We start from the raw sequence: 14,338 nt of genomic DNA on the forward strand, positions 1-14,338 counted from the left end.
CCTCCATTTCTGTTTCAGCACAAACTCGAGGGCATCTATGATGTTTGTTTTGGATCGTATGTACTTGCTGTTAACCTTGTCCTTTAGTTTTATACTGAGAATGCTCCTTTCCATGGCTCTTTGGCAGGTTCTTATCTTTAATTTGTTCTTGTTTGTGTGCACCCAAGTTTGAGAACCGTATGTAAGGCATGGTAAAATGCACGTGTCCATTACTGTTTTCTTATGTTTTAGATTGTAATTTCCTTTTAGAAGCTCTTTAAAACTCCAGTACTTCCTCCAGCTGTTATGGATTCTACGGTCTATCTCCTGGCTGTTGCTGTCAGTGTCGAAAGATATTCTCTTGCCCAAGTATATGTAATGGTCTACATATTCAAGTTCTTTGCCTTGTATGTGTATTTTTGTAGGGGCTCCGTTAGTCATAATTTTTGTTTTTGTATGGTTCATTTCTAATCCGACTTTACAGCTTTCCTCGTTCAGCTCGTTTAACATTATTTGTAGAATGCTGGTATTTTCTGAAAATATAGCTATATCATCTGCAAAACGCAAATGACTTAAGTGTTTATCGAATACTTTAATTCCTTTTTTATCCCAGTCCAGTTGACAGAATATGCTTTGTAGCACAGCTATGAATAACTTTGGTGATATTGGGTCCCCTTGTCGGACTCCTCTGCCTATTTTGAATTCATTTCCTCTCGTTTCGAGTTTGACTCTGCTAGTACTGTTTTCATATATATTCCTTAGAGTGTTGATGTATTTAGAGTTTATCTTGCAGTCATTGAGGGCCTTCCAGATTGCGTTGTGGGAGATGCTGTCAAATGCCTTGGTGTAGTCTATGAAGGCTACATAGAGAGGTTTGTTGTATTCTTTGTATCGTTCTATGATTTGTTAAATTGTGTGGATGTGGTCTGTTGTTGAGTAGCCTGACCGGAACCCCGCTTGCTCTACTGGTTGGAGATTGTCAATTTGTCTTGTTATTCTATTTAAGAGCAGAGACGTGAAGAGCTTGTAGGTGCATGCTAGCAGTTAGTTTGGTTACTTACCCTAAATGTTCTTGAAGCATATTTTTGTCAAAGAAAGCTTTAGAACATATTTCGCATTGATGATTTTTCTCTTTTACATGGACCTGCCGTCTAAAACAAAAAAAGATTTGACGGGCTATGATTATAAATAAAAAATAAATTTTGTAATAATAATCAGAACTATCCTGTGGGTATATTATAAGTTAATTAAATAAATACAAATAATTTAAAAATAGAATAACAATCATCACCCACATATGTCTCGAGACATGTCCCTTAGAGCGGAACTTCTTATGGCAGACATCGCACTCAAACGCCAGGTCCCTGGTGTGGATGATCATGTGCATGTCGAGCGCCTGCTGCGACACAAAGCGGCGCGCGCACGTCACGCAGCAGAACGGCAGCGCTGAGCGGTTGTGCATCTGTAGTTTGTGTATTGCCAGGGATATTACCTCTGAAATAGGTTGAATAATAAATGAATGGCTGAGACAATAGAGCAAAGTCCATGATGTTATAAAACGCGTAGCCAATTTGAAGTGGGAATGGGCTGGTCATATAGCACGAAAGACCGATTCGTGGAGCAAACGACTACTCGAGTGGCGACCATGGGGGGAAGAGCGTCCTCAAAGTAGATTAGTAGACCCCAGATGCGTTGGGACGACGACATCAAGAAGACTGCGGGGAAACAGTGGCTCAAAGTCGCACAGAACCGCGACGAATGGCGCAAAATGAAGGAGCCCTACACCCAAAGGGTAGAAAAAGGCTAAAGAGAGAGAGAGAGAAATAAATAAATAAATAATAAATATTACAGGACATTATTACACAAATTGACCAAGTCCCACGGTAAGCTCAATAAAGCTTGTGTTGTGGGTACTTAGACAACGATATACATATTATATAAATACTTAAATACATACAAAACACCCATGACTCAGGAACAAATATCCTTGTTCATCACTGAATAAGTGTCCAAAGCCTCCATAAAAACCAGATTAAAAAAAAAAAAAAAAAAAATCACTGAATAAATGCGCTTATCAGGATTTGAACCCAGGACCATCGGCTTCACAGGCAGGGTCAGTTCCCACTAGGCCAGACAGGTGACGATTAATTATATAGCAGAATCCTGATTTATTCCATTACATTAATGGTAATGGTTAATACAAAGGAATAGGAAAAAATGTATACACAACTTTCTTGTTATATTTTTGTATAAATATTTGTTAACTGTAGAATAAAACTTAATTCTGAAGGAGCCAATTTACAAATATCTTCTCTAGTGTTAAGTAACATTGTGTACTACCTACTTAGACAAAAAAACCCGTTTACTCTCCTCTACTCTTTTCTCTTCCGTTCTACGCTTTTTTTAGGGTTCCATAGTCAACTAGGAACCAATATAGTTTTGCCATGTCTGTCTGTCAGTCCGTCCGTCCGAGGCTTTGCTCCGTGATCATTAGTGCTAGAAACAATGTGGTGGTGTGGTGAGTTTTTTTACACTTTAGTCCTACATTGAGCTTGGCTTGACCCATCACGCTCTTGACCGATTTATTTAATGTATCAGAAACACTTCTAAAACTCTATCTATCAAATTATAGAATTATAAAGAGTCAACATACCTTTATTACAAATGTCACATTTAGATTTAAGACCTAAATGAGCAATCTTGTAATGTCTGTGCCGACCCCCCTTAGTGACAAACATCTTGGGGCAGGCCTTGCACTGCAGCATCCGGCGCTCCTCCTTGGGCTGGTGGCTGATGGAGTGCGCCTGCAGGTCCAGCACAGACATGCCACATTCTTCGCATATTTGTCGCTCTTGTACATTTGTACCTTTACATTGTCTCTCTTTTTTGTTAGCGCCATTCTGTTGTTTACGTTTCGGGGCTATAAATTAAAAAAACAATTTATAAACATAAACACATACATACAATTTTTATTGGGGGGTCTGAGGCCCGCGCGGGTTCGTACCTGGTGCAAAGGTCGCAATCGCAATTCAACGTGGTAATGCAGCTAGTGTGATGGGCACCTTTGCGCCAGGGACAACTCGGGTGGGACTTTTTGACTGGGCTTAAGTTGTTTTTATTTTTGTATTGACATTCAATAAAGATTTGATTTGAATTTTTTCATTGTGCGTGAAGAATAATCTGTAAACGATTTTTTTTACCTTTTTCTTTATTCCTACTACTAATATTTTCATGTTTAATATTTCGTATAACACACAGCGGCTCTTCATGAGGCGCATCTTCAAATGGCCCGATGTCTCCATAGTTAACACCCGCAAATGTTTCTTCACCCTTAAGTTCCCCAAATTCTAATTCTAATATGTTTTCCTTCTTAACATTTCCTTCTACTTTAATTTCAGCATTGCATTCAACTAAACTTGGACCACACTCATCTGTTTCTAACGAATTCTCATGTTTAACTCCGTATTCATCCACATACACGGTTAATTGTCGGTCCACTAAGCGTAAATCAGGATGTAGAGATTTCAAATAAGCATCGTTCTTCTGAGATACAGCCTTAAATTTGTAAAACAATATTATTTTTCTATAGCAGTTGTTGCATAGATTTGTTGTTATTTTGGAGTCTTCCGTAACCTGCAATTCGAGAAAAATCATCTAACGAGTACTTTAAGTTTTCCCAAAAGCTCAAAAACGAAAATTTACCTTTATATCTAAACAAAACAACATAATGTCGATGTGCTTTATGTTATCATCTTTTATGCCCTTTTCCAGGTCGGAAATATTTTTATCGGCTGGAGTTTTCAGACACGTTCTGCAAGTATTCATTACAAGGGACTTCAGTTGTATGTATTTATTTCATTTCATTTCATTTATTGCAGAACCATGGTTACATTAAGGTATGCATGTATTAAGTGCATGCATGGTTACCCTGTTAGGGCATAGCAACACAATTCTAAAAACTAATTAGGTACTAAGATAAATAAATAGTTAAACATAAAATTTAATTAAAATAACGTTATAATAATGCAATCAATTAACTATTTTCGATTACAGAGCAATATCAACACATATATTGACGTGTCAATTTTGACACTTGCGTTTCGTTATTTCATAACAGTATGCTTGATGCTTGCACACGGAGCAAGTAAAAGCGCATGTTACTTACACTTGCGTAAGGTATACGCATCGTTTTTGGTTTTACCCATTATTAGGATACAGTCGGTCCAAGCTAACTCTGCAGCGTGTTTGATAGCGGACTGTGGAAATGTTATTTTAGATGTCATAATTTCGTAGACATTTGAAGTTTATGATTCTAAAGAGCCCTCCACACTCATGCGCGAATCACGGCGCGAAGCCACGAACGTGGAGTCGATTTCGCTGAATAGCGAACTAGTCTCCACACTCGCGTTCGGGGCTTCGCGCCGTGATTCGCGCATGAGTGTGGAAGGCCCTTAACATTTCACGCTGTGCTATCAATTCGCTGCAGAGTTAGCTTGGTTTGGTTTGGTTGGCTTGGTTGATGGTGGCTCTAGGCAGGTGTCCAAAATTAAGCAAATTCAAACCAAATTTAATTTATGATAGTCGAAACGATGGTGGGAAATATATTCCCCTTGTCTTATTAAGGGTAACTGTAGCATTCCACGGGCTGTGTGGTCCCGTACAAACGCATTTTATTTCTATTGCGACTTTTTTTTCGGCGTTTAAAGCAGATGATTATTTAATTTTTTTACCATTTGTCACAGAAAAGAAACTCTTATGCCTGCAAATCCTGAGAAAATTCGCGTTCGTACGGGACAACGGTAGACAATTTCGTGCAATGCTCTTTTTAGGATTCCGTACCCAAAGGGTAAAAACGGGACCCTATTACTAAGACTCCGCTGTCCGTCTGCCTGTCACCAGGCTGTATCTCATGAACCGTGATAGCTAGACAGTTGAAATTTTCACAGATGATGCATTTCTGTTGCCGCTACAATAACAAATACTAAAAAGTACGGGACCCTCGGTGCGCGAGTCCGACTCGCACTTGGCCGGTTTTTTTCTCCTGCAAAGATAATGAAAGACGAAGGGTCAACCTTAAACACGATAATTATGCTATTACCTTTTTATTCTTTCCAGTTTAAGGTTCTAGAAATAACGCCCTATGTTATAGAACACTTTTCTAAAAAGCTTGTCATTATTATTTTTTGTGGCTTAAAGGACTCGCATCCAGGCCATAAATGATTAAAAAAAAAAAAAAAAAATTTTTGTTTGTGCCTCTGAACTCTGAAGTATTTACCGATTACCGCAGATTTATCGGTTAATAAGTTACGTATGCGGGAATATAAAGAATAAATCAAATTACTTAATTTGTAAGTCATTGGAAATTAAAAAAAGTAAGATAATCCATAAACAAACTTTATTATAATAATTACCATTATTACGGTACATTGATGGGTGAATCGCAAGAATAATTAGTTATAAAATTTTGCTATAAGGAAGCTTCCAATATAATTACTTAAAGGAATCTAACTAAACGGCCTCCAAATTACTGAGCATCTGAGCTTACAAGAATATCTAGATGAATATGACAAATAAGATATTAATATAATCATGACCAATGATTAATAAATTTTAAATAATAATTGTACCTACCTGACATAATTATCTTATACCTACTGATGTGTTTTGTTATGTAACTTAGATATAAATAGTTGTAAATATTAAATACTGTGTTTGACATGTAAAACTATGTCTTATAAAGAAATAAATGAATGAATGAATGATATATTTTAATTAATTATCTTACAACATTTGTATTATTGAATTTGATTTTGATCTTTGACATTTTATTTATTTAATTTTTAACAATTACATTGTGTCGAATATTAATATTAATTTGTATGCCAACCGGCAAAAAAAGTGTTATAATGTGTAAACCTAAGAATACCTATTGTGTACTTATCTACCTATGTTTTATAAATAAAACGTTCTAATTCTAAGGTTTTATTTCTAATAAATCTTAACTGTATCGACGATATAAAACTGCACTGTGTCTCAAAATAGCCATCCGATTTTGAGCCGTATAGTATATAACCAAAGATCTATTAACCTTTTGGACGCCAATGACGGATATATCGGCACCGCAGGTCCAACGCCAAAGACGGATTAATCGGTCAAAGACCACAGAACAACATAGACCTACGTGCATGTGTATAAAGTTCAATTTCAGTTTTGACACTTCGGTGCCGTGGCGTCCGAGTGACAGCTTTTGTGTTTGACACGGCGTCGAAAAGGTTAAGTGTATAAGATAAATAAAAACTAAGAAAAAAACGTGCCTCGAAAAATCAAGAAAAATTTATGCTCGAATAGATGGCGATACCTTTGGCCTATACTCGAGTAGTTCAACAAATAATTAACATAACACATATCCGTGAAAGAACATGGGTCAAATAGCCAATATGTCATTCTAAGAGTTTTAGTCCCGTGTAGAAAGATGTCAGAAAATTTAGCTTAACAATACGCCTCTACACTCAATTCTCTTTGGTATAACCAAAGAGGATATAATAGGATAGAGTGGTACTGTCATAGTAAATTTTGTAGCCACAGTAAATTCACTGCCATCTATCGACACACGATTAAAACTAAAAATAAAAACCGGCCAAGTGCGAGTCGGACTCGCGCACCGAGGGTTCCGTACTTTTTATTATTTGTTGTTATAGTGGCAACAGAAATACATCATCCGTGAAAATTTCAACTGTCTAGCTGTCACGGTTCATGAGATACAGCCTGGTGACAGACAGACGGACAGTGGAGTCTTAGTAATAGGGTCCCGTTTTTACCCTTTGGGTACGGAACCCTAAAAATGAATTTATATAAGGATAAAAGTTTTTTATTTTATTTGCATCAATTATTTTTATATAATGAGGGCTATCGTTTTTTTGCTCACCAGTTGGCACCTCTGTTGATGGTGGTCCAAAAGACTAAAGAACAGCTGTCAGTCATTGAAGTGACAAGTGACATTTGACATTTCGAACTATGGAAAAGACCACCATCTACACTAGCGCCCCTAGCGGCGAATTCATACGCGTTAGCCCTCATTTTGACCCATGTTCTTTCACTGATATGCGTTAAAATTGTTAAACACAAACGAAACCGTCAACGCCAGTCGCCATCTATTCGAGAGTAGGCCAAAGGTATTTGCGCGAATCGAGAATCAAATTTTCTTAATTTTCGAGGCACGTTTTTTCCTTAGACTGTATCCATCTATTACGGAGATATCTTTGGTATAACTATATAAATGGGGTGTTCAGTGGGCAGCAGCTGCAGGTTATTTCTGATGGCCGGCCTCGTGTCTCCGGCAGGAGTCGGCGCGCCCGAAGCGCTTGCCGCAGTACTGACACGAGTGACGCTTCTCCTTCGTGTGTGTGATCATGTGGATCTTTAGCTCGCTGCAAAGAAGAAACCACTTACAGTATATCTAAGCTAACGTTGCAAGATATGGGCATATCATTATATTCATTACTAGCGAGCGACCCGCCCCGGCTTTGCACGGGTAAACCTTAATAAATTATATACTTCCTTCCTCAAAAATCGCTCTATTGGTAGGAGAAAATCGTATGATAATCCGTTAAGTAGTTTTCGAGTTTATCGCGAGATAGACGCTGCGGGGTACTTTGTTTTATAATATGTGGTATTTTCTATAAAAAGGGACCTTATTGTCGATGGCGCTTACGCCATTATAAACGATGCTCCGATATAAATACAATGCCGCTTATATTGTTGTTGTGTGTACATTGGTGTACAGTATGTGAGCTCGAAGCGCCCCTTCCACGTGAACAATTTCAAAATGGTTGACTTACGAAGCTGATCTGTAGCGCTGGTCGCATAGTTGACAGTTGAAGTCCCTGATACCGCTGTGTGTACATTGGTTTACAGTGTGTGAGCTCGAAGCGCCCCTTCCACGTGAACAATTTCAAAATGGTTGACTTACGAAGCTGTTCTGCAGCGCTGGTCGCAGAGTTGACACTTGTAGTCCCTGGCACCGCTATGAACGAGCATGTGCAATACCAGCCCCCTCCTCCACGTGAAGGTTTTGCCGCACTCCGCGCACTCGAATGGGCGCTCCTTTGTGTGCATCCTGCGTAAAATTGAAACTTAATTCGGAGACTGTAAGGTCGAATTTACATTGTCGTTTTTAAATACTCACTCACTAATATTACACTGATACACTCATACACTGTAACGTGTGGTTTTCAACAGGTTACAATAGCTATAGCCGTATAGGTACAAATGTTGAAAGTTTAGAAATACAATTTTCCTTTGCAAATGTTAAGGGGCCCACTGACTATCAGTCCGCCAGACGATATCGGCCTGTCAGTTGTTCGGAACTGTCAAATTTTTGTTCTAACTGACAGGCCGATATCGTCCGGCGGGCTGATAGTTAGTGGGCCCCTTTATTCTAGAAATTAAGGGGTAATTTTAGAAGACACCTAAACATATTTTGTTTACTTAATTCGTACTAATAAAAACATATGAAAATGTCGACGAGATATTTTACATAAAACCAGACAAGTGCGAGTCGGACTCGTCCACCGAGGGTTCCGTACCGTACAAATTTAATTTTCTAGTATTTGTTGTTATAGCGGCAACAGAAATACATCATCTGTAAAAATTTCAACTGTCTAGCTATCACGGTTCATGAGATACAGCATGGTGACAGACAGACGGACAGTGGAGTCTTAGTCATAGGGTCCCGTTTTACCCTTTGGGTACGGACGGAAACCCTTAAAATGCTTACCTTAAATGATTTATGAAGTCAGTTTTGGCGAAGAACCTTTTGGTACAGTATTCGCACTGGTAATTTCTTTTTTGTTCATGGGTTCGCTTTCTAGAACAAACAGTAAGAATAGGTTAAAATTAAAACCTGATACAGCCTGGTGACAGACGGACAGACAGACAGAGTAGACAGACAGCGGACTCTTAGTAATACGGTCCCGTTTTTACCCATTACCGTATCCATTTACCCATTACCCATGTTTAAATTACATTTTACCCATCACCGTAAAACCCAATGGTTCCTTCTGTTTTGTAATTAAGGACTTACGGTCCAGGGTTCTTCTCTCACTCTCCCTGAGCGTCAGCGTGAGCGAGATGGCAGTTTAAAACCTATTTGGAGTGATTGTAGAGTCGAATCACGCTAAGTTTTCAAACCAAGTGCTAAGTCAAATATGGAGCTTGTAGGGGTATGCATTCTTACTGCCAAGTTTGCGCAAAGTTAGCGTGGTTAGAGTCTAGTCCCCGAGCCAAATCTCAGCTTTGTAGTGGGGTCAATATTAAAAAATCGGCCAAGTGCGAGTCGGACACGCGCACGAAGGGGTGCCATACCATTACTCAAAAAACGGCAAAAAAAAAACACGTTTGTTGTTTGGGATGCCCAACTTAAATATTTATTTTATTCTATTTTTAGTATTTGTTGTTATAGCGGCAACAGAAATACATCATCTGTGAAAATTGTAACTGTCTAGCTATCACAGTTCATGAGATACAGCCTGGTGACAGACAGACAGACAGACAACGGAGTCTTAGTAATATTGTCCCGTTTTTACCCTCTGGGTACGGAACCCTAAAAATGTGACATTATCAACCAAAAGGGTACTTATTGTCGGTTATCAATAAGGCGCTATACTATACTGCTTCAATTTGAAATCAACCTTATCGACAACCGACAATGTGGTACTCTTTTGGTTGAAAACGTCACAAATACTTACATATGGTCACCAAGACACTTCTTGATCGCATACTTCTTGGGGCAGAGGTCACATGCAAATTGTTTATCTACGATCCCAGCGTGCGTGTTCATGTGTTCGTCCAACACAGGCCGGGACACGAAGCGGCGCTCACACGTCACGCACACGAATCGTAGTTCTTCCTTCTTGTGCACTTGCTTGATGTGTGTGTCCAAATTAACATATTCTGGAGCAGTAAAAAATAATTCTGACCTTCGAGAGTACGTTGACAGATCAGTTCAAACACTTCAAACCGGAAAGAGGGGTAAGACAGGGCTGTATATGGGTATATGTGGTATTTTCTTTAAAAAGGGACCTTATTGTCGATGGCGCTATAAATACAATGCCGCGCGAAGCTGTGCGGCGTAAGCGCCATCGACAATAAGGTCCCTTTTCATAGAAAATGCCCCATATTGTCTCCGAAGCTCTTTAATATCAACGGCGAAAACATCGTGCGCAAGGCCACTGAGAACTGGGATGGCGGTATATCGATTTGCGGGAAGACGATATGCAACTTGTGCTGTGCTGACGACACAACACTCTTGGCTTCCGATGAGGAGATGAGCCGACTGTTCCGACGAATAGAAGCCGAAAGCATCAAATGAGGGCTACCGCGTTTAATTTCGCCGCTAGGGGCGCTAGTGTAGATGGAGGTCTTTCAATGTCAAATGCATAGAAGTTTTGGGGGTTTCAAGCTTTTTTTATCGGGAATTTTCACTCCTTATTCATAATTGTGGTAAATATTTGTCAATCTTTTTGATCATGGTAAACAATAGATATAGCTTAATAAATGTTAGTGGTTCAAAAAAAGTGCCAAATAAAATATATGCAAAATTAAACAGGTTGAAGAAATGGCACATTTAGATGCTAAAATACCTTTGTGTATATTAGAACGTATTTGTGTACCGGAAATAACCTCGTCCTCCACGAAGTTTAGAACTACAAGAACTTAATTGTGTCAGCACCTTCACCTCGGCTCACTTATATCTAACGATGGCACGCGATATCTTTAGTAGGTGTTCTCCCATTATTATGTGGTAAGTAATCTTGCAAAGCACTAACACTTTGAAAATTTATTCTTAACTTACCTCCATTACAAATATCACACTTGGACTTTCGACCTAAATGGTGGACGATGAAATGTCTGCGTCTACCACCTCTGGAAACAAACTGCTTAGGGCAGGCCTTGCATTTCAGCTTTTTCCGTTCATCCTTTGACTTGTGAGTCAACGAGTGTGACTTGATGTCAATTACGGTTACACCACATTGCTCACAGGTATGAGGCCCTTGCGACACCTTTCCATCTTTTTTCAGGCCTTGTTTCTTTTTTGCTGTTCGGATTCGTGGTTTCTTGGAGCTACGTTTTTTACCTTTTGGTGCTACGGGAGAAAGAAACAGATTAAACGTATAACATACGCATATAAGAGTGAATATTTTTGATACTCAATTGCCTCAAGTGTACATGGTGTTCACAAATTTCATGTCAACAAAAGTTTCAATGTCAACAATTAGCCACAGAATAAAGTGCATGTCCTGATATTTTTGAACTTATTAATTGGTACCTATAAACTTAGGATTTTAAATAGTTTTTTTTTAATTTATTTTAAAAGAAAACGGGCAGTTCTATAATACTATTCTCCAAACTAAAGGTAATCTTTTCCCGGTTATATTTCTAACTCTATAACTAAATTCAAAAGTCACACGAATCGCTTACTCGAAATTAGCCCTCATTATGCTCTTGTGATTCTTAAATTTTGTCTTTTTGTCCCTAAATTTACATATGTGCTCCGCTGCTGTCCTTTTTGGAAACATCAAAATTTATTGTCGCCTTTAGATGATTTGATCAAAATTAGTTTAGAGACTATTCTAAACATTCAGCTAAGTGAGCCTTCCTGGTCTCAAGCGTCCCTCCCTATTCGGTTTGGAGGTTTAGGAATTCGCAAAATTTCCAGTGTGGCTTCCCCAGCCTTTTTGGCGTCCACTCATAGCACGTCTGGTCTCATAGGAAATATTTTAAGGGCTTTGCCCACAAACTGTGAGATTGCGGGCTTTGAGGACGCCAAAAATGCTTTTAAAATTGCTTGCCCGGGAAAACAATTTCCAGACAACCCAAATTCACAAAGGAGTTGGGATAATGTTTACTGTGATTTAACTTACAATATTCTCCTAAACAACTGTACAGGTCCAGACCGCGCGAGGCTTTTGGCGGTCGGAGCCCGGGAAGCGGGTTACTGGCTACATGCCCATCCTTCGCCTAATACTGGTACTTTCTTGGATCCGGCCTCCCTTAGACTGGCGACTGGTTTGCGACTCGGGGTTTCGGTGTGTACGCCACACATATGCTCTTGTGGCACGGACGTGGACCGACTGGGACACCATGGATTATCTTGTCAAAAAAGTGCCGGCCGCTTTTTAAGACATGCGTCGCTTAATGACATAATCCGTCGGTCTCTTGCCACCATCAATGTACCCGCTCTTCTTGAGCCGACTGGCATTATCAGAGATGATGGCAAGAGGCCCGATGGGATGTCCTTGGTTCCTTGGAGCTTGGGACGGATGTTGGTGTGGGATGCTACCTGCGTAGACACACTGGCACCGTCCCACCTCCAACGGACTAATGTAAAAGCGGGCGGAGCGGCGGAAAGCGCCGAAATTTTAAAACGTAATAAATATAAGAGCCTCGGTAGAGAGTATCATTTCGTTCCATTTGGAGTTGAAACTCTAGGTCCATGGGGTCCCAGCGCGCATAAGTTGTTTGCAGAAATCGCGAAGCGTCTGGTTGACGTAACTGGTGACCGAAGAGCTGGCGGCTTTCTCGCACAACGTATCAGCATTGCGATACAGCGGGGAAATGCCGCCAGCATCCTTGGTACAATGCCTCAAGGGCCTATTTTAGATTTAAGCTAGTTATTAATTTCGTTTACGTAGTACCACTGTATATATCTTGTATGTAAATAAATGTATAATATAAGGTAACTTGTTAGCAAAAGTGCACACCAGAGACCCAGAGTATAGAGAAATAAGTTTGAGTGATCACTCCATACTTAGGAAAACTAACGCATACTTAGGAAAACTAACACCTACTTTAAAACATTCTATATATCTTGGTTAGCTAACAGTGCAACACGAAAATAAGCTGAAATAAATGTCATTCACGAAGGAAAAAATGACAAAGCCTCTAGTGTCCAGAGCTGGAATCGAACCAGCATACCCTGTTTACCGGACAGGTGCCTGAACCGCTCGGCTATCCGGTCACGGTGGCATGGGTCGAAATTTCCAAGTATATGACAATAATAAGTATTTAATTTGTTTTTAATTTAATTTGTTCTTAGCGGAAATAAGCTGTTAAGAAAGAAATTAAAAAAGAAATGGTGCATGATAAAAACTAACATCTTACCTATTCTATTAGCCCTTTTCACATTTTTACTTTTAATATCCTCTACTTTGATGGCCTTAGATGGCTCTCCTCCGTCTCTACATCCATCATCATCATCCATAAGTGGGGATGGGTGGCTACTGATGGATACTGCTGGATACAAGAAGTCTTCTATTGTGTCATGGTCCTCATATGTTTGAGTATCTCTTAATGTTTCTTCATCTATTGTGCCATGGTCCTCATATGTTTGAGTTTCTTCATCTATTGTGCCATGGTTCTCATATATTTGACAAACTCCAAATGTTTCTTCATATTTAACATCTGTTCTAATTTCTGTGTTGCCATCATCAACTAAATTTGAACCATAATCATCAGGCCCCAAGAAATTTGCGTGTTTTACGCCGTTTTCGTCCATATAAAAAGAAATTTTTTGGTCGTTCAACTGCATATCATCCAGAGATCTCAAATATGCATCATTTTTTAAGGATAGTGTCTTAAATTTGTAAAACGATATTATTATTCTATAGCAGTCGCAACATAAATTAGTTGTTATTTTAGAGTCTTCTGTAACCTGAAATTCGAACCAGTCATTAAGTAATCTATTACTATTTATCTGTATTAAGAATAAAGATTATTTATTTCAAGTAATGTTTAGAGACATACCAGGGGTCTCGCACTAGGCAACGCCTGTATCATTGTACGTATTTATACAGCCTTCAATATGAATAGTTATTACCTTTATATCTAAACAAAATGCCAAGACATCGACGCTCTGTGTGTTATCTTCTTCTATATCTTTACCTAGCTCTAAAATATTTTTATTGGCTGGAGATTTTAGACAGGTTCTGCAAGTGTTCATTGCAGTCAATTTCTGACGCATACACTTAGAAAAATTGCTATTATGAACAACGGCCCGCAAACCACACCATAAACATAAAAAATACAACAACAAAATTTTGACAGCAAGCACTTTGCGTTTGGTTATGTCACCAGCTAGCTTTATGTGTGCTTGCACATGGCGCATAATATGAGCATAATATAGCTGGCTCAAAAGCAAGAGGTTCGCATTCTAAGTGTAGGGTATGTGATGGACGGTAACGGTAAATTGTGAAGGATATCGTCGAGGATAGAAGGCACGTGATGCTGGCAAATGCCTCCGTGGCAATCCAAAAAAAAAGGGACTGCTTAGGACCCTACTTTGTTGTCGAGTTCCCTCCAC

General features: G+C 39.2%; 2 protein-coding genes across 2 annotated transcripts in view; both read right to left on the reverse strand.

The window, feature by feature from the left end:
• The window catches only part of LOC134744043 (zinc finger protein 716-like), a 53,484-nt gene extending 49,798 nt beyond the window's left edge, over positions 1-3,686 (reverse strand). The window contains exons 1-2 of the mRNA XM_063677698.1: positions 3,180-3,686; positions 2,633-2,899 (exon numbers count right to left, since the gene is read on the reverse strand). Of these exons, the coding sequence (XP_063533768.1) occupies positions 2,633-2,899; positions 3,180-3,633 (721 nt within the window). The 5' untranslated portion in view covers positions 3,634-3,686. The remainder of the gene's footprint in view (positions 1-2,632; positions 2,900-3,179) is intronic.
• A 1,673-nt stretch (positions 3,687-5,359) lies between these two features.
• Positions 5,360-14,030, reverse strand: LOC134744041 (zinc finger protein 1 homolog). The gene is made up of 7 exons (XM_063677696.1): positions 13,856-14,030; positions 13,141-13,690; positions 10,832-11,122; positions 9,726-9,930; positions 8,756-8,845; positions 7,949-8,095; positions 5,360-7,406 (listed from the first exon to the last, which is right to left on the reverse strand). Exons 1-7 carry the CDS (start codon positions 13,997-13,999, stop codon positions 7,286-7,288), a joined length of 1,548 nt encoding a protein of 515 aa, XP_063533766.1. The 5' UTR covers positions 14,000-14,030; the 3' UTR covers positions 5,360-7,285.
• Positions 14,031-14,338: the final 308 nt, after the last annotated feature.

Source organism: Cydia strobilella, chromosome 9 (genome assembly GCF_947568885.1).
Source record: "Cydia strobilella chromosome 9, ilCydStro3.1, whole genome shotgun sequence".
In the NCBI taxonomy this organism is placed as follows: domain Eukaryota; kingdom Metazoa; phylum Arthropoda; class Insecta; order Lepidoptera; family Tortricidae; genus Cydia; species Cydia strobilella.

Excerpts from the sequence above, each read along its gene's own strand:
- LOC134744041 (XM_063677696.1), bottom strand. The coding sequence starts at position 13,999 with ATGCGTCAGAAATTGACTGCAATGAACACTTGCAGAACCTGTCTAAAA. Across the intron at positions 11,123-13,140 it reads GAAAAGGGCTAATAGAATAG|CACCAAAAGGTAAAAAACGT; the intron begins GTAAGATGTTAG and ends TTTCTCCCGTAG. Across the intron at positions 9,931-10,831 it reads GTGTGATATTTGTAATGGAG|AATATGTTAATTTGGACACA; the intron begins GTAAGTTAAGAA and ends TTACTGCTCCAG.